Source organism: Myotis brandtii, unplaced genomic scaffold, assembly GCF_000412655.1.
Source record: "Myotis brandtii unplaced genomic scaffold, ASM41265v1 scaffold40, whole genome shotgun sequence".
NCBI lineage: Eukaryota > Metazoa > Chordata > Mammalia > Chiroptera > Vespertilionidae > Myotis > Myotis brandtii.
The window spans coordinates 2,900,217-2,925,547 of record NW_005365372.1 but is presented as its reverse complement, the minus strand read 5'-3'; the positions used below and the strand labels follow the sequence as shown (position 1 = coordinate 2,925,547).

At 36.5% G+C, this 25,331-nt stretch overlaps 1 protein-coding gene across 2 annotated transcripts in view; it reads right to left on the bottom strand.

Annotated features, from left to right (window-relative positions):
- BRWD3 (bromodomain and WD repeat domain containing 3) overlaps positions 1-25,331 on the bottom strand; it is a 138,356-nt gene that overhangs the window by 24,922 nt on the left and 88,103 nt on the right. For both annotated transcript variants that reach the window (XM_005873239.2, XM_014545330.1), the window contains 14 exons: positions 24,319-24,412; positions 21,698-21,847; positions 20,607-20,683; positions 19,837-20,005; positions 18,198-18,311; positions 16,154-16,261; positions 13,185-13,309; positions 12,146-12,228; positions 10,568-10,679; positions 9,547-9,608; positions 9,289-9,444; positions 8,541-8,661; positions 7,247-7,372; positions 7,082-7,160 (listed from right to left, as the gene is read on the bottom strand). In XM_005873239.2, coding sequence (XP_005873301.1) covers positions 7,082-7,160; positions 7,247-7,372; positions 8,541-8,661; positions 9,289-9,444; positions 9,547-9,608; positions 10,568-10,679; positions 12,146-12,228; positions 13,185-13,309; positions 16,154-16,261; positions 18,198-18,311; positions 19,837-20,005; positions 20,607-20,683; positions 21,698-21,847; positions 24,319-24,412 — 1,576 coding nt within the window. The remainder of the gene's footprint in view (positions 1-7,081; positions 7,161-7,246; positions 7,373-8,540; positions 8,662-9,288; positions 9,445-9,546; positions 9,609-10,567; positions 10,680-12,145; positions 12,229-13,184; positions 13,310-16,153; positions 16,262-18,197; positions 18,312-19,836; positions 20,006-20,606; positions 20,684-21,697; positions 21,848-24,318; positions 24,413-25,331) is intronic.

Sequence of the window (25,331 nt, the reverse complement as noted above, 5' to 3'; positions counted from 1 at the left end):
CATTTGAATTATGGTCTCCTTCAGAGGCTATTGCCTGGGACCAGGACGGATTGCTTGGCCACATCCTGCAGGCTCAGTGAGCACCAGCCTCAAAGGGAAACACTTTTGATCGGCCCCACAGCACCAGTGGCTCTGACTGACTGAGCTTGCTCCTCCAGGGGGGATGGCTGGATGCACCAAACCTGAACCTGCAATGTGCTCCTCCTGCGGGAGCTAGAGTTGGAGACGCTGGCAGAGACTCGGTGGTATGGCCCCGGAGTAGGTGCCACTTTCCCCTCAATGAGTGCCTAACTGCACAGCCCCAAGTAGGGGACCCACTAGCTCCATCTTCTGGACCCAGGGAGCCTGGCCTTACTGAACTCATGAGCTGTGACAGTATATGTGGGTTGTGGCCAGCCTTGGTCCAGTCTACACTCTTTCTTTGGAAGGCTCTGGAGAAATACCAGGCAACCTCAGGGGGAGGCAGAGGAGCTGACAGGTGAAGGCTGACATCAGGGGAGTCATGTACATGTTATAGATCTGCCCCCAGTTTTAAACTGGAGGAATCAGACCCTTTTACACAGAATGCCCCCTCCAAGGCACACTCAGTCTCAGCAGATGCAATCACAAACAGTGAATGCTGTAGTAGCTCCAGATAGGTAGGATAAACCAGTTACACACATGACTGACAGTGACCTGTACCTGAACCCTGCCCAAGGGGACCCAGAATCAATAAGTGGTGGGCTTCAGACCACACTTGAGTTTGATCCAACTAGTTAAACAAGCAACACACCCAAAGGGGGATTCCAACAGACACCAGACGATGCTGAGAACAACTCTGCCATAAGGCATAGCCCTTGCACAGTGCATCTTACACAGTTATAGAGCTTTATCCTTAAAGTCAGCCTGCCTAAAGGGTTAACTCCACCCACAAAAGGGCCAAAAGAATTGAAAAGTCAACTAGAACAGGAGGGTGCACATAGCCCAAAAGAAATATTCCTGGGGCAAAGAGAAAAAAATGTTATAAAAGATTGTGCAATTCAGTTCAAGTCAACTATATCCTAAAGTCATCATAAGTTTGGGAGTCATAGCAGATCTACCTAATACACAGAGACAAAATGGAAAAAACAAAGAAAAATCCCCCAAATGAAAGAACAAGAGAAATCCCCAGGAAAATAATTAAGTGAAATGGAAGCAACCAAGATACCAGATGCAGAGATTAAACCAATGATTATAAAGATGTTCAAGGACCTTAGGGGAAGAATGGATGATGATCTAAGTGAGAACTTGAACAAGGAAATAGTAAGCATGCCCTAAATGGTTTGGCTCAGTGGATAGAGCGTTGGCCTGCAGACTCAAGGGTCCCAGGTTCGATTCTGGTCAAGGGCATGTACCTTGGTTGCGGTCACATCCCCAGTGGGGAGTGTGCAGGAGGCAGCTGATCGGTGTTTCTCTCTCATCGATGTTTCTGACTCTCTATCCCTCTCCCTTCCTCTCTGTAAAAAAATCAATAAAATATATTTAAAAAAAGAAATAGTAAGCATTAAAAAGGACATAGAAGCCATAAAAAAAGTCAGAAAAAAAGGAATAAAGTATCTGAAATAAAGAATAAACATACACACACACACACAAAAGAATAAACAAAACGGAGTCAACAGCAGGTTTAGATGAAGCAAAGAATTAAATCAGCAGTTTGAAAGTCAAGGGAGCAGAAAACACACAAGTAGACCAAAAAAAAAAAAAAAAGAATAAATTATTTTAAAAATGCGAAAAGCCTAAGAGACCCATCAAGCATCTCTGGGACATCAAGCATAACAACTTTTGCATGATAGGAGTACCAGGAGGAGAAGAAAGAGAACAAGAAATCGAGAAGTTGTTTGAGGAAATAAAAATGGAAAACTTTCCTACGCTGGTGAAGGAAAAAGACACACAAGCCCAGAAAACACACAGAGTCACAAAAAGATGAACAAAAAGAGGTCTACATGAACACATCATAATTAAAATGGCAAAGGTTAAAGACAAAGCAAGTGCATTTTAAAAGCAGCAAGAGAAAGACATTTACCCACAAGGGAAATCCCATAATACTGCCAGTTGATTTTTCAACAAAAACATTTCAGGCAAGAAGATATTGGCATGATACATCCAAAGTGATGAAAAGCAAGGGCTTACAACCAAGATTACTTTATTCAGCAAGGGTGCCATTTAAAATTGAAGAAGAAATAAAGAGCTTCCCAGATAAGAAAAAGCTAAAGGAGTTCATTACTACCAAACCAGCTCTACAAAAATTAAAGGGGTGTCTTTATAAAGAAAGTAAAAAAAGAAAGAGAGGAACATGTATAAAGAATAAAATGGCAATAAATAAGTATCTAACAACATAACTTTAAATGTAAATGGATTAAATGCTCCAATCAAAAGACATAGTGTAGCTGTAGCTGAATGAATAAGAAAATATGACCCATACATATGCTTTCAATGAGAGACCCACCTCCGAACAAAAGATATACACAGACTGAAAGTGAAGGGATGGAGAAAAATATTCCATGTAAATGAAAATGAAAAAAGGCTGGGGTAGCAGTACTTATATAAGTCAAAATAGATTAAAAACAAAGGCCATAACAAGAAACAAAGAAAGTCACTACATAACACTATTAGGATTGATCAAACAAGAGGATATAACCCTTGTAAACATATAAGCACCCCAAATAGGAGCACCTAAATATATAAAGAAAATCTTGGTAAACTGTAAAGGAGAGATTCACAGCAATATAGTCACAATAGGGAATTTTAACACCCCACTGACATCACTGGATAGATCTTCCAGACAAAAATCAATAAGGCTACAATGACATTAAATGACATACAAGAAAAAATGGATATAACTGATATTTATAGCACATTTCATCCTAAAGCAGCAGAATATACATTCTTCTCAAGTGTGTATGGAACATTCTCAAAGATAGACTACATGTTAGGACACAAAAAGAGTTTTAATAAATTCAAGATGATTGAAATCATATCAAGATCTTCTCTGGTCACAATGGTCTGAAAAGAAAAATCCTATCTAATAATAGACAAAGATGCAAATTGACCATACTTTCGCTACACCCACCATTGGCTAATCAGAGCGATATGTAAATTAACCACCAACAAAGATGGTGGTTAATTTGCATACGTAGGCGCGAAGCGGTGGAGCGAAGACTGAAGGCGGCTCCGGCCAGAGCAGCGAAGGCTTGAAGGCGGCTCCAGCCAGAGCGAAGGCCTGGGTCCCTGGTCCCGGAGAAAAACTGGTGCTGGCAGCCAGGGGAAGGGAAGACCTATTGCACGAATCTTTTATAAAAGCCTAAGTGACCGGTTGCTATGATGTGCACTGCCCACCAGGGGGCAGACGCTCAATGCAGGAGCTGCCCCCTGGTGGTCAGTGTGCTCCCACAGCCAACCTCCCTTGGCAGACCAATCTCCTGTGGTCCCTCACCTGGGATGGCCGGCCCCAATTGCCCCAATGGGGACTTGGCGAGACGGCCCCGATTTTGCTGGCCAGGCCAAGGGACCCCACCCGTGCACGAATTCGTACACCAGGCTTCTAGTCAATTATATAAATACTGAAGTACATTCAAATATAAGAAGGCTGAATAACATGATATTAAACAATGAATGAATTAACAATGAGATCAAGGAAGACATCAAAAGTCAGCTGGAAACAAGTAATGATAAACACACAGCAATCCAAAATCTATGAAGCACAGCAAAAGCAGAACTGAGAGGAAACTCCGTGGCATTACAGGCCTTCCTCAGAAGCAAAAAAAAGTCTCAAATAAACTATCTAACCTTTACCTAAACAAACTAGGAAAAAACAACAAACAAAGCAGAGAAAGTAGAAGGAAGGAAATAATAAAGATTATAGAGTGGAAATAAATAACAGAGACTAAAAGAAATAACAACAATATAAAAAATAAATAAAACCAGGAGGTGTTTGTTTAAAAATATAAACAAGATTCACAAACCTTTAATAAGACTTATCAAGAAGAAAAGAGAAGGATTAAAAATGGTGGCAGACATTAATAATAAATGAGAAGAGATTAAAAATGGCAGCAGAGTAAGTGGATGCTGCACGTACAGACTCCCAGGAACAAACTGGAATTACAACTAAAATACAGAAAAACTTCCTGAATAATAAATGGAAAACTTGAAGGAAAGAACCCTGACACCTGAAGACGGAAAGTGGAGACTGCATGAGACTGGTAGGAGGGGCGGAGGCATGAAAGGGCTGGCCCAGCATCCACTAGATGAATGGATAAAAAAGAAGTGGTACATTTATACCATGGAATACTATGCAGCGATAAAAAGAAAGGATCTCTTACTCTTTGTGACAGCATTGAAGGACCTTGAGAGTATTATGCTAGGTGTAATAAGCCAGTCAGAGAAAGACAAGTATCATATGATCTCACTTATATATGGAATCTAATGAACAAAATAAATTGATGAACAAAAAAGATCCAGAGACATTGAAGTATGCAACAAACTGTTGCATTTCAGAGGGAAGGGCAGGGTTTGGGAAGAGATTAACCAATGAACTTATATGCATATCCCATGGACAGATAATAGTGTGGGGAATGCCTGGAGAGGGGACAGGAGCAGGGTGGAGGGGGGTCAATGTGGGGGAAACAGAGGGACAGCCACAATACTTTCACAATAAAGATGAATTAAAAATAAAGATAAAACAATAATAAAAGCAGCACTGTGGTCTGTGTGCTATTGTATATGACAGAAAAATAAAAAAATGCAAACTTAAAAAAAGAAAGTGTGATTGATATGTGTTATGCACACACACCAAATGGAATAGAATTCAGCTTTGAGAAAAAAGGTAATCTTGCTATTTGTGACAATATGAATGGACCTCGAGGGCATTATGCTAAGTAACGTAAGCATGACAGAGAAAGACAAATAGTGCCAAGGGTTGGATAGTAGGGGAAACAGGGAGAGGTTGGTAAAAGGGTACAAACTTACAGCTATAAGATGAATAAGGTCTAAGGATTTAAAAAAACAACAACCATGGTGACTATATTAATAACACTGCATTGTATAATTTAAATTTGCTAAGAAAGTAGAATTTAAATGTTCTCATCAAAAATGATAAAGTTGCCCTGACCGGTTTGGCTCAGTGGATAGAGCGTCAGCCTGCGGACTGAAGGGTCCCAGGTTCGATTCCGGTCAAGGGCATGTACCTTGGTTGTGGGCACATCCCCAGTGGGAGGTGTGCAGGAGGCAGCTAATCGATGTTTCTCTCTCATCGATGTTTCTGACTCTCTATCCCTCTCCCTTCCTCTCTGTAAAAAAATCAATAAAAATATATTTTAAAAAAAAGATAAAGTTGTTGAATTATATTCTATTTTCTATTTTAACCAAGTAGTGCTTACTCTGTGGAGAAATTCTTGCTACATGAAACCCTGAGTCAAATGCACTTATTTATGTATAATGTGAAATCAGGTAGCACGCTACCTCCACCTTTATTCTTTTTCTCAGGATTGCTTTGATTATTCGAGGTCTTTTATGGTTCTATACAAATTTGATAATTTCTCGCTCTATTTCTTTAAAAAATGACATTGGGATTTTGATGGGGATTGTATTAAATCTGTATATTGCTTTGGATAAAATGGCCATTTTAATTATGTTAATTCTTCTAATCCATGAACACGGGATATTTTTCCTATCTTTTTCAATCTCTTTTAATAATGCTTTGTAATTTTCAGTTTGCAGGTCTTTCACATTCTTTGTTAAAAGTTTATTCCTAGGTATTTTATTCTTTTGGTTGCAATTGCAAAGAATTTTTTCATTTCCTTTCCTGAGGTTTTGTTATTAATATACAGAAAGGCAATGGGTTTTTGTACATTAATTTTGTATGCTGCAACTTTACTGTATTTGTATACTGTTTCTAATAGCTTTTTGGTGGAGTCTTTAGGGTTTACATATTTAGACTCGTGTTTCCTGCAAAATGGGGGTCTTAATATATGGTGACAGAAGATTGGACTTTGGATGAAGGGCACACGGTACAATATACAGATCTTATAACATAGAAACCCACACCTGAAACCTATTTGTTCATGTTGACCTATGTCACCCCAATACATTTAATAAAAAATAATAATAGTAATAAAAATGCACTTATGTGAAAGGCCAGAGAAAATATCAGGAATCAGAATGATAAATTTTTTAGTAGTTTTAGGAGGATAACACCTAATTCGCATATTTAAGTTTTTATTCTGTAAATAACATTTAACTCTAATAATACAATATTTTATAGTCAGACACACTTTCATTAAAGAGTAAAAAAACAATGACAATTTACCATTGTGAAGATTAAGAGTAGAGACAATATAAACAGGTGACATATCTCTGTACAATAGCCACTACAACAGAATTTAGAAAGTTTGAGTCACTCATCCATGGGATGAATTGTCTTCCACTGAAGATTTTTGAATTATCACTCTCTATTATTGTTTCAGCCTCTTATCTTAGTTTTTGTTTCTCTCTATCATAGTCTCCAGTCACAAATGTCTTTTATGTACATTAGGGATATGGCTGGCTGGGGAAATCAGAAGTGAGGGTGTGCTGGTAATACTAATTTCATTTCATTAAGAAAAACTGGTTAGCAAATTTCCATAAAAGAAATCAACTAGCAATCTCATGAAACTACTAAAAATGTAGATTTTGACAACTAAAATTTTAAAATATATTAATATTTTACATATCTGTGTAGAAAATGAATCCCTATTAAAATTTCCCTCAACTAACCATTCAGTTAAAATATTTAGTGCTTTGTCCTGTTTTAAAGGGCTCTAATATGAAGTCTTGATATCTCATACTAAAACCCACTGAGTCAATAGGATGACTGGACACCTATTTGTCTCTGACTGAATACTGTAATAGTACTACATTTTTGGTATATGCCATCTAAGTACAGGTTAAATGGTTTAATATAAAAAGATATAAGTGTTTAGCCAACTTGTAGAAATTAGCCTCATTGCTTATAATACCTACATGTAATACTTACTGTACTTCAAATAACAGAAAAGAAATACATGCCCACTAATACTGCAATTCTTACCTCCTCTGCATCAGTACTGTTTAGTTCTTCTGCTTTAATTTTATTATAAGTATCCAGTATATCAGTACAGCTCTGGTCCCTAAGAAATATGATAAGTCAAAATATATTTCAATAAATTTTACAAAATTAGAAGTCAGTTCCTATGGAAATAAAGCTAATTCTTACCCAATAAATCGAAGTAAGACATCAGTTACAATTTTGGCTGCTTTTACTATAGGACTGTCTGGCTCATTGAAAGTCCTGGCATTATGTTCAATGTAGCGAACCTCCCACATTAATGCTGATATTCTCCTATGAAATAAAAAATACCTTCTGTGACACCTGAAACTAATATAAAATAATACTGAATGAAAACTGTAATTGAAAATTTTTTTAAATTTAAAAAATACCTTCAGTTATTCTAGGAATATAAAGCATAGAACAACTAGGTAACTAATCATTATATGTCAAAAATGTTACAATATATAGGGTGTTCCAAAAAAATGTATACACACACTTTGAAGAGTTATAAAGGCAGTGTTTATTAAAAAATATTTCATTTCCAAAAGTGAGCTATTAGCTGTTAAAGTATGTATACATTTTTTTGGGATACCCTATATGTATGTAACTCATATGTATGATAGATGTGCACTAGTAAATGTATATAGTTACAGTATTTGAAGCACAAAGCAATAATTTAGAAATACTGGAATGCATATTATAACTTGGAAAAGAACTGATCCAGGGCATAATTGATAAATAGTGATTTGACCAAATACAAATAAACAAAAACAAACTGTTGAGATAAAGTTAAAAGGATGTTTAGTTTTCAGGGGAAGAGAAGAGAAAGGAAAAAGCAGATTATAGAAAAGAATAGATTTTTATCTATATGTAATGTTATAAAATACACCCAACTGGTTATAACCAGTTCATGGAATAATGGTGGTTAAGACTTAGTGGAGTCTCAGGTGAGAGCAGTACCAAAAGTGGCCCTCACCTGCTTTCCCATAATCACTCCACTCCGAACTAAAACCAAAGGAGGAAAAAAACCTGGCTCTTTTTCTGCACACATTTCAGGGCTAATAATTAAACATAACTAACTGCTGTTTAATTCCTCAACAGGGGATTTACACACATGCTCAAAGTCTCTGTAGCATCTTAATCATGATGAATCCACAAACCACTTAATCTGCCTTAAATAAACTAAAGTTAACTAGTTTTTATTTCACACGTGATTTGTATTACTCATAATTTTCTCCCTGCACTTATTCCCTTCAAACCCCTTTTTACACTGGAAGACTGAGAATCTACCGAATAAAGGAAAATTAGTGCTCTTAATTTTTAGAAGAAATTTTGCAGTGGCTCTTTTGAATGATTATTTATACAACGAAAACACAGATCTTGGTGCATCATTACACAAAAAGAAAAGCAAAAGACATAAAGCTGTGAAATTTATAGTAAATGATAAAACTAAACAGACCTGTAAAAGCGATTTTCAAGTCTCCGCCTGATGGTATTGAGGTCAGTTGGATATGCAACTACAGTACAATACAAGGGATAGGCACTGAGATCCACTGGAACAGCAAAAGGGCTGGCAAAATCTACAATATTACCCAAATCAAGAAAGGTAGTTATAAAGAACATTAACATTTCATGTTAACAAACAAAACTCATGTAAATAAGAAGAGGGGCAATACACCACATAATAAAATGTTGATGATTCAATTATGCAAATATTAGACAAATACTGTTATGATGTTATTATTTTTATTTGAGCATAGTATCTAAGACTCATGCATAATAGAGCAGTTCAAATCAGTTGAAATGAGACAATATTAAAGGAGGACTGTGTTTAATTTCACATTTTTCTGGAAAAATGCCAAATGTCTCAAGTTATATGTGTTAGAAAATATAACTAGTTATGCCAGTAAAATATATTACTCACACATTGTCTTTATCAAAGAACCCAAAGTCAGGCTCATGAAACAGCTAGAGAGCCAAAATGACTCTTGAAAATAAGACACCTTCTACCTGCCTTCACTATTATAAGACACCAGAGGACTGTCATTACTTGGGTCAAACATATAAAAATGTTATTAAAACTAGAATCACTGTGCCTCTTAAAAGTGTCTAGTGAAAAAAATGCATGTCCTTTAGCAAAAATTAAAATTCTGTTGGTTTTCCTTGTTCATTCTGATCCTCCTAATATTCTTTCACATTCACCATACCGAGGGAAAGAAGGTGGTTGATGCCCTGAATAACCCGTTCACATTCTTCATCTCTGGAATGAGCTCCCCACTCTCCTTCCTGGGGTTTGTATAGCAAAGCAGTCAGTTCCTCCTGGGACACAGGAACACCAGCACCAACTTCATCTGGAAAGGCAGCTATGTATAAAAGGAAAAACCAGAAATGATTAGTTTCCAATATCATGATATTGTCATTTTTCTTTTAGAAGAATTATAATTCATTTTTAAAAGCATATTTACTTCCTTCTGGAATTGGCTCCATATCCCAGGGGCTCATCTTTTCTCTTTCATTATTGTCCCAGCTATTAAAAAATAACAAGACACAATTAAATTTTACATGATTCTTTTATATAGTAGCAAAATTTATATGACTTATTGGGGATGAAATTTGGAAAAGGGTAATATAATTTTCCTTAAAGTACAACTTTGCTTACCTATAGATAATAATAAACCTCTAATAGAGAAAACATGATCTACCAATACGAAACTTAGAAAGCAGTAAGCTTATTCTTAGTTTAACTTGGCTTCATTATTCCAATCAAGGACATATTCAATGTTAAGCCAGCATATAGAATAAAAAGATATCTTTGGAAAATTCCTTTCAGGTTAAAAAAGTGATTCAATAAACCACTTATTTCTGTGAGATAATCTACATTATCCTAACAGCTTAAGTATTATAACATCTCCAAAATTTTATTATTCCCTTTTGATATGCAATATGGAGACAAAAGTTAATATTCACAGAATAAACATGTTCTATCATACTTGACAAAAAACTTTACTAGGAATATTATAATTAGGAATAGATCATGAAGAACTAAAGTAAGTGTTATAGACAAAAACCACATCCAAACATAATACAGTCATTTCTGCCTAGAATTAACACCATCAAATAAAAGCCTAGGTACTAATATTCATTGCTATATTCCAGCTGCACCAATTATTTTAAACACTGAATTAATTTCAGTATTCTTCATGAAATAATAGTAAATCTTGTCTAAAATACAACTACTTACAAGAAAATAGGGACATAAGGGAGGTAGAAGTAAGCCTTCAGTTTCTGCTTTGTTTTAGCAGTAACATTTACCTGTTTTATCATCAAATTCTATAGGTATTATGATTACTTTCTTACAGTTACTAGTATAGGTCTTGTAATATTAGTTAAGTCAGATAAAATGACATTATTCCTGGTAAGGTTTATAGAAAGTCCATATAGCACTTCAGTATTGTATCGGGCATAAAAGACCATAACTGTACTTACTGAACACTGTAACACTGGAAAGAACTATCAGGATACTCTGGTTGAAAAGGCTGCTGACTCTCCACAGTCCCAAACCACCAGGCATCATCTATTATACTGCGGAATCTATCACCTGTAATGTTTTTAGAAATTCTTACAATGGTGCTCTTGAGAATAAAGCCCTGTTCCTACTCTAAATTTATATTTTTGAAGGGTTTTTCATTAAAACCCTCACCCAAAGATCTTTTAAATTTAGAAGTCGGGGGAGAGAGAGAGAGAGAAAGAGAGATGAAAGAGAAACATCAATTGGTTGCCTCTCGTAATTGCCCTGACCAGGGATCGAACCCATAACCTGGGTATGTACCCTAACCTGGAATCGAACCTGCCACCTTTTGGTGCACAGGATGACACTCCAACCAACTGAGCCACACTGGCTAAATTGCAATATTTTGTTGAATCCAGAAATAGCATTGTAACTAGCGTTGTTAAAGGTTTCAATCTGAGTTTTGCAGATAAGTGAATTTTACATTTTATCTTCTCCAAGGATTTTGATTTCCAGGTACCAGCTATCTTTTTGAAATAAGTCATATATTTCCATGTTTTCTCAAATAAATGTCACCACATACAATTTAACTTTTATCAATTATCTGAAGGCATCATTAGGCACTCTACTTCTTGCATTGTACCTATGTTACACCATTTGTTTCTTCTCTTTTTTGCTTTTTGCCTTTAAAATCACTTCATACTAGTCTTCTGTTCTAAATGGCTAAGGATTACAAAACCAAATCATTGTAGAAAAAAAAGTTCCTTCCAAATAAAAGATAACTTAAACATACTAACAGCAAATATTCACATAGTGTTTACTCTGTGTCTGGTACCATTTTAAGTGCTTTCTATATATTAACTAATTTATTGCTCACATCAACCTTATAGGTGTGGTTTCATGAGATTCCCATTTTAAATAGAAGTGAGGCAGAGAGGTTAAAAACTTGCCCAAGATCAAAAGCTAATGAGGGGGAAGTAAGAAAGTATGAGAAGGCAAGCGAGGGAGAAAAGAAGGGAGGGGATGAAAAAAAGTGGGGGGGGAGGGGGAGCAAGCTGTGGTGGGAGGAAGAGAGAAAGAAAGAAAACCACAATCAGTAATGTTCTGTTTAAGATCCCAAATATTAAGTATTCTATTTTAGGACAACTGACATTTGATAATTTTCTTTTTAATTCAGATTTGTATTCTAACAGATTAGAAAACTGCAGAAGGTTTAGAGGTTATATAATATTAGAGGCCCGATGCATGAAATTCGTCCAAGAGTAGGCCTTCCATCCCCTGGCTGCCGGCACCAGCTTCCCTCTGGCACCTGGGACCCGGGCTTCCCTCAAAGCCCCGGCTTTGTCTGGAAGGTTGTCCGGTCTAATTAGCATATAATCTTTTATTATTATAGATATGCAATGTGCATAAAACCACCAAACATAATTGAGAAAATATTTTTAATTTAATTTTTCTAATTTGGTTAACAGGTTTTTCCAGCTTACATTCAGTTAAATAGGAATTAAAGTTACTTTACATCAAACTTAATAGTCATTAAGTGAGAATTCTATACTCACCGATCTGCCAGTTCCTTTCTTTGGCTTCATTATAAAACTGATGTAGCACAAGGAAGTCAATGACATCTGGCATATCATGATACCTGTACAAAAATTAAAGCACCTATGAACAATATACAGATATAATAGTATATGTTACTTACTAACTATCCAGGGATATGTTTAAAGTGTAGCCATTAAGCAAAAGGTTTTAAACCTCAAGGTCCCAACAAAAGTCTTTACTTAAACTCCATCTGCTTTGCTTTGTTTGCGAGCACCCTGCCTATTGCTGTATCACTTCAATGATATAAAGATATCAAAGAAGGTTATTAAAGTTTCATTTAAGTTATTTTTACTAAGGACTTTTAAAGAAAAGTATGGCCGTGGCTGGGGTGGCTCTGTGGTAAGAACGTCAGCCTGCACACTAAAGGTCTCGGGTTCAGTGGGAGGCAACTAATCAATGTGTATCTCTCATATTGATGTTTCTCTCTCTCTCCCCCTCCCTCCCTTCCTCTCTTTCTAAAAATCAATGGAAAAAATATCCTCGAGTGAGGATTAACACACACAAAAATATGAATTGATGTTATTTTGTCTCCTTAGATTTCAAAATTAACTTTAAGAAATGTGACATTGACTATTCCTATTTTTAACAGAAATAAAAGCAACTAGAGTGTTTCAAGCATATTGCTAGGTACTTATAAAAGGCTTTTCATTTATTCCTAACAAATATCCTGAGGAAGATATTAATATTTCCATTTTATAAATAAAGGCAGGAATTCAGAGAAGTAACTTACTCATGAACATATATACATTATGTTAAAATATACATTTGCTATATACACACTCTTTAATAGCCATATATTACTACTACTCCCAGCCTGATATATATCTGTTAAATAAAAACATAAACCAAGAGTTCAACATTAAACCTTGTTCTTTAAAACTCTAAGCCTATAGTGCTGTAGTGTTTTCTCTCATATCAAGTCTTGTACTCTGCAGAATACAAAATAGGGATCAAAAAACACACAGCACACACATACAAATACACAGAGCTACTCACTTAATGGAAAAAGACTCTCCAGTCATTTTGCCTGAAATGGGGTCCAGAAATGCAAGCTTCAAGCAGCATAGTGTAGGTGGTCCAACCTCATATTTGATTCCTACAATCTTAACAAACTCTTGTTCCTATTTATGAGAATACCAATAAACTATTACTTTACATATAAATACCTTTCTAACGTTTACATATTATTTAATTATTATTGGAACAGTTTAAAAATTATCTGAATAACCAACAAATACTCTTGACCCTTATTAGCAAGTTGTAGTTTAGTGCAGGGCTCTAAACCAAGGATAAGCAGCAGAATTCCCTTGGGAAACTTTAAAATTCATGTTTCTAAATCCTAGTCCTATAGAATAGAATTCAGTAGGTCTAGGGTACAACTCAGTCATATATATTTAAAGAAAAGAACTTCTCAGGGAACTATGATCCTCTGCCTAGTTAAGAATCACTCATCTGGCAGAAATACAGTATGTAAATAATGCAGGTAGACATGTCTGGGGAAATGAGATACATTTTTTAACACCTACAATATTATTTTATAACTACAGGCCTGGTGCACAGAATTCGTGCACGGGAAGGGGGTGTCCCTCAGCCCGGCCTACACCCTCTCCAATCTAAGATCCCTTGGGGATGTCCGACTGCTGGTTTAGGCCCGATCCCTAACGGCTGGCCTAAACTGGCAGCGGGACATTCCTCTCACAATCCGGGACTGCTGGCTCCTAACCGCTCGCCTGCCTGCCTGCCTGATCACCCCTAACCACCTCTCCCCTGCTGACCTGATCCCCCTAACTGCTCTCCCCTGCTGACCTGATCCCCCTAACTGCTCTCCCCTGCTGACCTGATCCCCCTAACTGCTCTCCCCTGCTGACCTGATCCCCCTAACTGCTCTCCCCTGCTGACCTGATCCCCCTAACTGCTCTCCCCTGCTGACCTGATCCCCCTAACTGCTCTCCCCTGCTGACCTGATCCCCCTAACTGCTCTCCCCTGCTGACCTGATCCCCCTAACTGCTCTCCCCTGCTGACCTGATCCCCCTAACTGCTCTCCCCTGCCAGCCTGATCACCTCTAACTGCCTCTGCCTCAGCCCCGCCACCATGGCTTTGTCCAGAAGGACATCCAGACAGTCGTCTGGTCTAATTAGCATATTACCCTTTTATTAGTATAGATACCACCCTCATAGATTGGTTATCAGTCACTCTTAAAAGATGACAAAACTGAGCCTCATGGCTACAGTGATTTGCTTCCCAGTAAAACAGCAGAGCTTAGACTGAAATTCAGGTCTTATTCCAAAGCATAGGCTTTTGCACCACACATATGCTAACTCCTATAATTTCCTAGAACCACAGGGTTAGAATCTAAAATAAGAAATCGGTTTTATTCATTCCTCTGATTCTAAAACAACCAACCAAACAAAAACTCAATTTTCATCTGATTCAGAATAGATGGTAGCATCCCTATCTCTCAGGAGATAATTATGTAAAGCTTACTTGATAAGATACTTTAGCATCTCACAACCTTAATACAATTTTTATAGTTATTTAAATCTTTATTTCAGTAAATGTACACATTTGTATCCTTCCTGCTAAGCATCCTCATACATCCTTCACTTACCTGGAAAAACACTGTAAAATCGCTCTTTTAACACTTGTTTTTCAAGTAAAAAAAAACAAAACCCAAAATAACAAAACACATGTATGTAAACCTATGCAGAAATGATGGTGTATATATCCCTATGCCTGTTTGTCTGTGTGTATATATATGTATAAATAAATGAACATGTACTTATAGGTAGAAAACCCTTCTCTAAAAAGATACATACCTATTTTACTCAATACAATGAAGCTACATAGGTAATATATGAAGATAAATAATCCATAAAGCACCACAAAGTTTTGAGCTTCTTGGGATTTGTGATATTTACTATATCTTAAAACCACCAGAGCCTCCAGGGTGTTTGTAGTCCACACACGTAGTCAGTTTATAAAGCCTCCAGAATGTATAAAATTTTGAGGAAAATATCCACACCAGGGAACTACTGCTTTGCTCCTATTATAGAATGGTATACACTGGAGGACCTAAAGCTTAAAGGAAATTAGGTCAAATAATCAAGATAATAGGTGGCATATAAATTTTGGGAAACAAAATCTAAACCATAACACTCAGCTTTATAAGAGTACTAGAGGCTCGGTGCATAAAATCCATGCACTCGTGGAGGGGAGCGGGGTTCCTCAGCCCGGCCTGTGCCCTCTTGCAGTCTGCGAGCTCTCAGGGGATGTCCAATGGGGAGCGGAACTAAGCCAGCAGTCAGACATCCTTGGCAGTCAGACATCCTTAGCGCTACCACCACCGCCACTGCACTCGCCAGCTGTGAGCCTGGCTTCTGGCTGAGCGGCGCTCCCCCTGTAGGAGAGCACTGACCAACAGGGGGCAGCACCTACATTGAGCATCTGTTCCCTGGTGGTCAGTGTGCGTTATAGCGATCGGTAGTTCTGCTGTCAGGCAGAAACCGGCTCTCTGACATCCCCCAAGGGGGTCCTGGATTGTGAGAGAGTGCAGACCAGGCCGAGGGACTCCACTGGTGCATGATTGGGGCCGAGGAGGTTGGCCAGCCAGGGAGGGACCGTGGGAGGGTTCCAGGGCATGTCTAGCCTGTCTTGCTCAGTCCCAATGGGCCAGATCCAAGCAGCAAACTAACCTACCAGTCGAAGTGTCTGCCCCGTGGTGGTCAGTGCACGTCACAGCGGTTGAGCAGTCTTAGCATATCATTAGCATATTATGCTTTGATTTATTGAACGAACGACCAGACACTTAGCATATTAGGCTTTTATTATATAGGATGGTAATCATCTTATCTTGGACACACAATCAACAGTGAGATACTCATGAAATTGAGAAAAAGCCTACAGGCAAGTACTGTAATTCCAAAGCTACTTTAATTTCATAGCTAATGAATTTGGCAAACTTACCCTGAGATCCATTTTATTCCATGGTTGTTTTTGTAAATTAACGCTGTATATTTTTGATTTCCTTACAGCTCGCACATAAGCTTCATGTCCTTGCCTAAAATAGATAAGCTAAAACAAAGAACATGACATATTAAACAGCAGTGTCCTATTTAACAACTCTATACATTACAATATATATTCCTACAAATGTCCTCTTCTGTTTACATAAACATAATTATAATTTTGAAAAATGTGTACAATAAATGTACCTGTCACCATCAAATAATGTTCATTGAGTACTCATGCCCATGTAGCCCAAATACTGCAGAATAAAAACTGCACACACAGTCCCTTTCCCCCAGCAGCTTCATAAATTTCTGAAGAAACAGACTATAACAAATGTACATAAAAGCCCTATCTTATTTTAAAATATTTAATATTTATTCATATTTTAATATTTTAAAGTATTATACTGTACTTCAAATTGTGACAGTCTAAGTTTCAACATTTTAATAGTCAGCCTATGTTTGAGAGAAAGAGAGAGAGAGAGAGAGAGAGAAATGTGCTACTAAATAGCAATTTCCAGAAATTTTTTCATTTTTCTTTTACAAGAATTAACATCAGAACTGGCATTTTATGGAAGGAAAATGAATCCAAGTGATTGGTAAGACCCTTCACATCCTAAGACAGCATTCACTATGATATTCTGATTCATTAAGTAAGTTTCTTTCCCATAATTTTAAGGAGGTGGTAAAATAGAACATAAAAAAATCATACTATGATTTTTCTAAACTACACTGACACACTCTACCAATCAACAATGTTTAAGTCAGAATTTGTAACAGCTAAAAATATAAGTAGAAAACTAAAAAAGATTTAAATATTACTATATAAAGATAGCTATAGGAGTTAAAAAGTCAATAGTAAGTACGTTGTCCAGATATCCTTTATTATGCATTCCTATACTCAACAAATAGCAGCACTCTCATAAGATTATAATGTGTACAGATCCTTATCTTATTCTATAAAGTCTTCTAAATTATCCCTCTTAAGCCTCCATAAAGCAGGCAGTAAATACAAGAAATCATGACTTTGAAAATGCCCCCCAAAAAGTTCAAGTTTTCTTTTGTGTGTTTTTTAATGCAGCATTCAACAAAGTACTCTACTAAAATAACCACACAAACAAGCATTGCTTAAAAATCTAAGTTACAAGATACACTTATGAAAAATATATTTTAATAATATCAAAAGATATTCAGCAAGCAATTGCTTATTCATAAAACTATTTGATAGCTATCTCTGGTACAAGATATCAATAATAGGCAATCATAGGAAGATTTAGTGAGATTTTTATTGGTCCCAAGACTTTTAGAAACATATGTAAGGTTTTGTTCATTCTTTTATTACATGAAAACATTACATTCCTACTATTAGTTTTAAATTGAAAACTGTGTGTGTAAGCATTTAATCACTCAAAAATGATTAGTCAATATCAGACTATACAAATCAACTAGAGTTCATATATTACAATGTTACCATAATTTTCATAAGAAAATGAAAAAAAACCATTTTCATCAGATAGAATTTAACTCAATTTTTGATGACCAAACCATAACTACGGCTATATTACTCAATCATAGGCTTGGCAAGAAGGCCTTGTTTATGAAGTGACATCCCCCTAATCATAAAAATGGAGTTATTCTCTAGTATAATTTCTATCAGGTAGAAGAGCATGGGCTTCTTTAAAAAAAAAAACAATATTAGAACTTGAATTAGGACTAAAAATTCCACTATAATTATGCTAAGTGGCAATTAAGATAAAAATAAAGACAATTATTTTCATGACGTCAGAAGCCAATCAATTTATCTTAATGTTCACAGGTCCCACAAAGGATACAAAGATTAAGATTCAGTCACTGTCCACAAGAAATGTATAATTAAACAGAGCAGCTAAGACAGTGTACACATAACTATAATAGAATTGAAAATATAAATACCCTAAGACTGATTAAAGTGAGTGTTCTTGAGGTTCTAACAGAAAAGAGTTATAACAAGTAACAATTACCTCATCTCCCATTTGTGGGACAAATGGAGATCTTCGTGGAATAGTATCCAAGATCCACTGAGGGGCAAACCATTCTTCATTGGGCTCCCCTGCCATAGAAACCAGCCCTCCTTTCTAAAATATAGTTCACAAATATGTAAATAATAAATGTAGGAACAGCAGTATTAAAAATTACAAGTAGAGAATGTTAAAAACATTAGATGATAACAAAAACTAAAATATACAAATTTTAAACATTTTTAAACATTTTCCTTTACTAATCATGTACAACTTGTATGCCAATAAAATAATTGAGTTCTTAATATGTTGCTAAATTTTGTCTGAAAAAAAATGAGACACTATATAGTATCTAAAAACCAAATTTTACATGTCTCTAGAATACCACATGAATTCAAATATACTAGTAAGTCACAATAACTTTTTACCAATAAAATGGTTATAATCAAAAAGCTAATTCTGTCTACTAAAGGAACAGGCTAAAAATGTGTACATTTTAAATTAATGTTAAAAGAACTACGTAGATTAAATCTATATATCATCCAAATGAAATTATAAAAGGAAAGAGAAACCATCATTGAGGTAAAATCATATATAATAAAAGGCTAACATGCAAATTGACTGAACATCGAACAACCGGTCACTATGACACACACTGACCACCAGGGGGCAGACACTCAATGCAGGAGCTGCCCCCTGGTGGTTAGTGCTCCCACAGAGGGAGCGCCGCTCAGCCAGAGGCCGGGCTCAAGTCTGGCCAGTGCAGCGGCAGTGGTGGGACCTCTCCCGCCTCCACGGCAGATGGACATCCCCTGAGGGCTCTCAGACTGCGAGAGGGCACAGGCTGAGCTGAGGGACGCCCGCCCCCCTGAGTGCACAAATTTTGTGCACCGGGCCTCTAGTAAAACTATATAAAAAAATTGAAAAGCCCTGGCCAGTGTGGCTCAGTTGGTTGGGTGTCATCCTGTGCCAGTTTGATTCCTGGTCAGGGCACATGTCTGGGTTGCAGCTTTCAATCCCTTGTAGAGAATATAGGAGGCAGCCGATGGATGTTTCTCTCTCTCCCTCTTCCTCTCCTTTCCTCTCTCTCTAAGAATCAATTAAAAGTCTTTAAAAAATTAAGAGCCCTCTAAAACTTACCATACCTTTTCATTTCACAAGTCAAAAATGTATAGGAAAAAAATGACTGGTGCCATGACAAGAATAACACCTTTAGCCTGGCCAGTGGAGTGTCAACCTGTGAGCCAGGAAGTCATGGTTTGATTCTCTCTCATCATGATGTTTCTGTCTTTCTTTCCCTCTCCCTTCCTCTCTGAAATCAATAAAAATATATTTAAAAAAAGAATAACACCTTTAAACTATAGTGGCTTATTATTTCAAACTTTATTACATTTTAACAAATAATTGTGAATGTTTTAATTTAATAACAATTAAAATTATAATGAGGATATTTTAGGCCTCTACTATTGATAACAGAAAATTTTCAAAAATTCTTTCTATTTTAAACTCATTTAAAATCATTTTCCTTACTTAGTTTCTCAGATGGAATGTTTTCTTTAGAGAAAAGTCAAGTGTTAATGTTAAATAGTCCAATACCAAAGGTAAAAAAAACCCCACAATAAAACCCTGTAAACTTACAAACCTTCTTTCTAGTCTGTTTAGGTTTCTTTTGCCTCTCTTCTAGTGACTTCAAATTCTCCTCTTCAGAGCTGCTGCATATTTTCCGTGTTGCCTGTCTAGTTTGTCTTTTTGGAGGTTGCAAATTTATTCCAGCATCTGCTGTCCAGTCAGAATATTCACTTGATGAATCACTGTAAGTAAATCAAAATTATGAATAAGCCTAGGAAAAAAACAGGTTTGCCTTAGAATGGAAAGATAATCATTTTATAATCAAACAGCATTATAAATGACATAATTTGATTCTATTCTAACCGAAGAGAAAAAAAAGTTTATCAATATAGAATTTTGATCGTAGTACCCAAGTGATTTTAGTGAAATGCTTCTTATATAAAGTATAATGCTGAGTTTCCCATAACAGAATTTAAAATTGAAAATTAAAGTCCAAATCACAAAAACTTCTTCAAATAAAGATGCTTCTTTTTGCTAGAAATAGTTAAAAAATAGTTGTTTTAAAACTGAAATAAATACATAGAGCCTGCCAAGATGTAGAATCTTGGATTTACAAAGGACCTTATTTTACAGATGAGGGAACCAAAGCTCCTAGTGACATGCCCAAAAAGATATTGGCAGAGCCAGAATAAAACAGCAGGTCTCTGAGCTTCCAGGACAGTACAGTACTCTTTCTACTATAAAGTCATATTTTAACTCTAGTCTTACCAAATTCCTATAAGAACATAATTACACGTTAAAATCATCAAATAATTTTTGCCAAATCAAAACCATTAAAACTACCTGGAAGAACTTTCACTTTGCCATTCAATGACAGGATCCTCTACAGAAGCATCACTTGTGCCAACTGTTTCATCCTCCTGAAACAAAGAGCCAGCAATTGAGATATATGGTTTTTACATAGCATATTGTTAATTAGCACACACAATTTTGTATACCCCAAAAATGTTCTAGTTAAAATGTACATAACCAAAGTAGAGGGAATAGCTAACCCTCGTGTACACAATCTCCAGTTTAGATTCCTATCTTGTTTTATCTATATCCTCAACAACTGCCTCATATCCCAGAAATTATTTTGAAGTGAATCTGGACCAAAAAGGCATTTTAACTATAAATATTTATTAAGATAGGGATTCTTTTTAAAAACACAAGCACAATACTATTATAACATTAAAAGGTAACATCAATTACTTTATACGTAGTCATCTTTTCAGATCAAGATTTTCATGGGTGGGAAAGAGAGGGACATCATTGATAAGAGTGAAAAAGTTATAAGTAGTGAGAGAAGAATGAGGTACCATACATTGCCAATGCATAATTAAACCTTCATTGTTTCCTTAATAACTACAGTTAAGAGCATAAAAAGGAAACGACTGAAGAAGAGAATAGTATGAAGACAAGAATTACTATACTCTTTATTCCATGAATAAGGTAGGTCTGAGAAAAATCATCACTCACTAATGTCCATAATCAGTGAAGTCAACAATAAAAGAAAATGTGTACATTCAGCTGATTATAGAGTCAACCAGTTCTGGGACTGTATAACTAGTATTCACTATTTATATTCCACTTCTTTCAATTTCTAGGAAGATTTCGTGTCACCTTTTTCTCATTTTCACAAAGCCAAACTTTTGTTTGCATGTTTGATACCCTCAACCAAGACAGTATCTTAGGTACAAGTCAGAAAAGATAGCTAAAAAAATTTAATATAATCTTCAAATTCACTATTAAATGCCTTATTAATAATCCTCTTATAAGAAAATCATTAAAATAATTTTGTGTTAAAGAAGTGACCCTTCAAAGTAAATCCAAAGTGATGGTACTAACTAGAAAACAAAAAAATTATATTGAGTAAGTAATATCAGATATCTAACCTCTGAGGAGCTGTCTGAATCTTCCTGTACACCTGAACTTTGACACAGTGCTTGCGAATTATGCTCAATGTTGGACCGTGTTTGGTAAGTATGCTGACGCTTACGCTGTGTTCTTCGTAGAGACCTCCCACAGCTAGGCTGATAGTCATTCTGTAAAACAGAAGTACAACAGACTTTTTAAAAATGAAAGTCTCAGTGAACATACATAAACAGACATATAAAACGCAAATAAATTGGGTGTGGGTGGTGTGGGAATAAAGGTAAGGGATAGAAATAAACCCCCTAAAAGAAAACCTAAGACGTAACTATATATATAACCCATCTTCCATTAATATTAATAATAAGCAGTATTAATTGCTTTCCTATTTTGAAAACTTTGTGAACAAATTAAAAACAGTGCTTAAAGTCTGGGATGTAAAAATTTACCCAATCAGAATTTAAATAGACTATATTATTCACAATTTATTACAGAATGACACAAGGTATCTATGTCATAGCTATAGCTATCTTTCTATATAAAAGAGAAACATGCAAATTAACTGCCCCTCCGTGATGCCCACAAGCCATGCCCACCAGCCAATGAGGAGTGATTATGCAAATTAACCCAACAAAGATGGTGGGCTAATTTGCATACACAGGCACCGGGCAGCCGGGGGCGGGGCAGGTACTTCCCCCGCATCCCCAGTTCTGGCCCCGCAGCCACTTGTGCACACATGGGCCCCGGGGAGCCGGGGTCGGAGCGGGAACTTCCCACGTGTCACCATGGGGAGCACGCGGATGCCAGAGAGCCAGGGGCGGGGCAGCGCGTGCGGACACCGGGGAAGCTATCACCCATCTGGCGCGCACGCACAGGTGCCAGTGAGCTGGGGTTGGGGTGGTGTGCACGGGCGCCGGGGGTGGGGCCGCGCGCATGGAAGCCAGGGGCAGGGTCTGGAGCTTCTCCTGCGTCGCCATGCAGGGGAAGCTTCCACCCTGCTTTCAAGCGCGCTGGCGCCAAAAGGCCTGTGTACCCGGGACAGGCATCCTCGGGAGCCAGGCCACCCCGAGCCTGTAGGCCTGGAGTGGCCAGGGTCCCGGAACGTGACAGAGGGTGGACATAGGGCTGAGGGGACTCCCCTCCCGCCCCCTCTATGCACGAATTTCGTGCACCGGGCCCCTAGTGTATATATAAGTTTTAATATAATATGTACTTCTTTAGTTCTATAAAAACTACATTTAGCAAACAGTTCAAAATAAAGAATTAATTTTTAACAGCCAAAATGTAAAGTGAAAACTATTTTATTCTAACCTTTACAAATATAAAATATTACTGATATAACATGTCAAAGCTACAATTCTACTATGTCATCAGGAGTAAATAAGTTTAAAAGTCTTATCAGTATAAAAGGGCTAGTTTCTTACATTTAAGTATTTCTCATTTTCTATAAATAAAAATGTTTTAGTCCCAACTGCACTATCTATTAGTATCAGACAAGTCTGATGTTTGACAAATCAGCTTAGTAAGAAAAAAGAATATAAATCATAGATATGAGTCCTTCCAAATCTCTAAGAAAATAATCTTATCAGAGAACATCAAATAAGCTAACAAAATCTCAACAGAAATTAAGAAATTGTGCAGCAAAATAATCTATTTAGAGATATTCTTTTAAAAAATGATTTTATTGATTTTAGATTGAGAGAGGAAGGGAGAGAGAGAAACATCAATTGGCTGCCTCCTGCAGGCCCCCTATTGGAGATGGAGCCCCAACCAGGAATCAAACCGATGACCTCCAGGTGCATGGGATGATGCTCAACCAACTAGCCAGGGCTAGAGATAACCTTATAATAGTTAACTAAAACCGTGTTTATCAATACGGAAAAAAAATAACACATTTAAAATTCACTGTCCATTGATTAGATTTCTTTAATAAAATTAGAATCATCCTAGACTTCCAAAGCTACAATACTCTTTAAGAGTTATGGTTACACCCAGGAAGAAAACTGTACTTCCTTATGTCACTAGTTCGTTCACCTCAGAGTTCTAATAAGGGGCTTACCATATACCTAATAGAGTACAGGAATCCTACTCCCTGTTTTGCAGTTTTTACTGAGAATATGAATTTTCCCAATGTATAGATCATATTTTACTACTGTGTGATTAGGTAGCCCAAGAGTGTGCATAGGGCAGGAGTCAGCAAACTTTTCTGTAAAGACCGAGTGTAAATATTTTGGCTTTGCAGGTCATATGATTTTTGTTGCAACTACTCAAATTTGTATAATGTGAAAACAGCTATAGGCAATATATAAAAGAATAAGTGTGGCTGGGTTCCAATAAAACTTTAACAAGAATAGGCAGTAGAGCAGATTTAGCCCATGGACTAAATATCATACAAAAATGGTATTTTAATACAAATAGCCTTACCCACAATGATTATATATGTCCTAGATTTGGGGGCATAGTCCTGACTTTGTGTAACTTTATCCTTATTAATAACCATGTATCTCAATTTGGGGTTCAAAAAACAGGTTCCCTATATACAGACACCTATCAAAACTTAATACATAACTGCATCTTTCAAAAACCTGGAATCTGCAAATATTTGCAAATAGTGTGTCCCAAAGTACTGTCAAACTAAACTCACCCTTTGGGTAGCATAAGATGGTTTTTTCTTCTTTTCAACTGTATAGAGACTGATTTCTATGTCACCTTTTGCAGTTCTACATTCTTCCTGAACCCTAATAAAAAAAAAAAAATCAAAGGTCAAAGTAACAGAAACTTATCAAAAAGCAAACCGATGGTTTAAAAGTCATATAAAAATACTTCTACTACATGTAAATTTTGCCATTTTAGCCATTTTTACATGTACAATTCAGTGGTATTAACAAAATTTACAATGTTCTGTAATCATCACCACTATTTCCAAACCTTTTTCAACACTCAAAATCTAAACTTTGTAACCATTAAGCAATAACTCTCTATTTTTCCTTTTGAATGCCTGTTAAACTCTAATGTACTTTATGTATATACAAATTTGCCTATTCTAGGTATTTCATATAAGTTGAATAATATGATATTTGTCCTGTTATGTCTGGCTTATTTCACTTAGCTTAATGTCTTCAATGTTGTAGCAGGGTTCCAGAACTCCATTCATGGCTGAATAATATTCCACTGTGTGTATGTATTATATTTTGCTTATCCATTCATCTGTTAATAGACACTTGAGTTATTTCTCCTGTTCAGTTATTGTGAATAAATGCTGCTTAGAACATTGGCATATGGTAGCTATTTCAGGCCCTGCTTTCAATTCATGTTTTAACGTTTTGAGCAAAGAATTATTTCAAACTGCTCTATTGCCAAAGGGTGGCATTCAGTTCATAAATTAGCTATGTCTCCTTTTTTTCTTATTACTACTGAAGAAAGCAAAGTTGTAATTCAATTTAATTTTTCCACTTGTTGGCTGAGCTCCTGAAAGGTTTGGTTAAGGAGCTAACATGATTAAAATAAATTTTATATGTTCTCTATCACTGTCCTTTCTCTTTTATAAATCTACTAGAGGCCCATTGCACGAAGAGATTTGTGCAATAGGCCTTTCCTTCCCCTGGCTGCCGGCACCAGTTTTCCTCCGGCACCTGGGACCCAGGCCTTCGCTGCTCT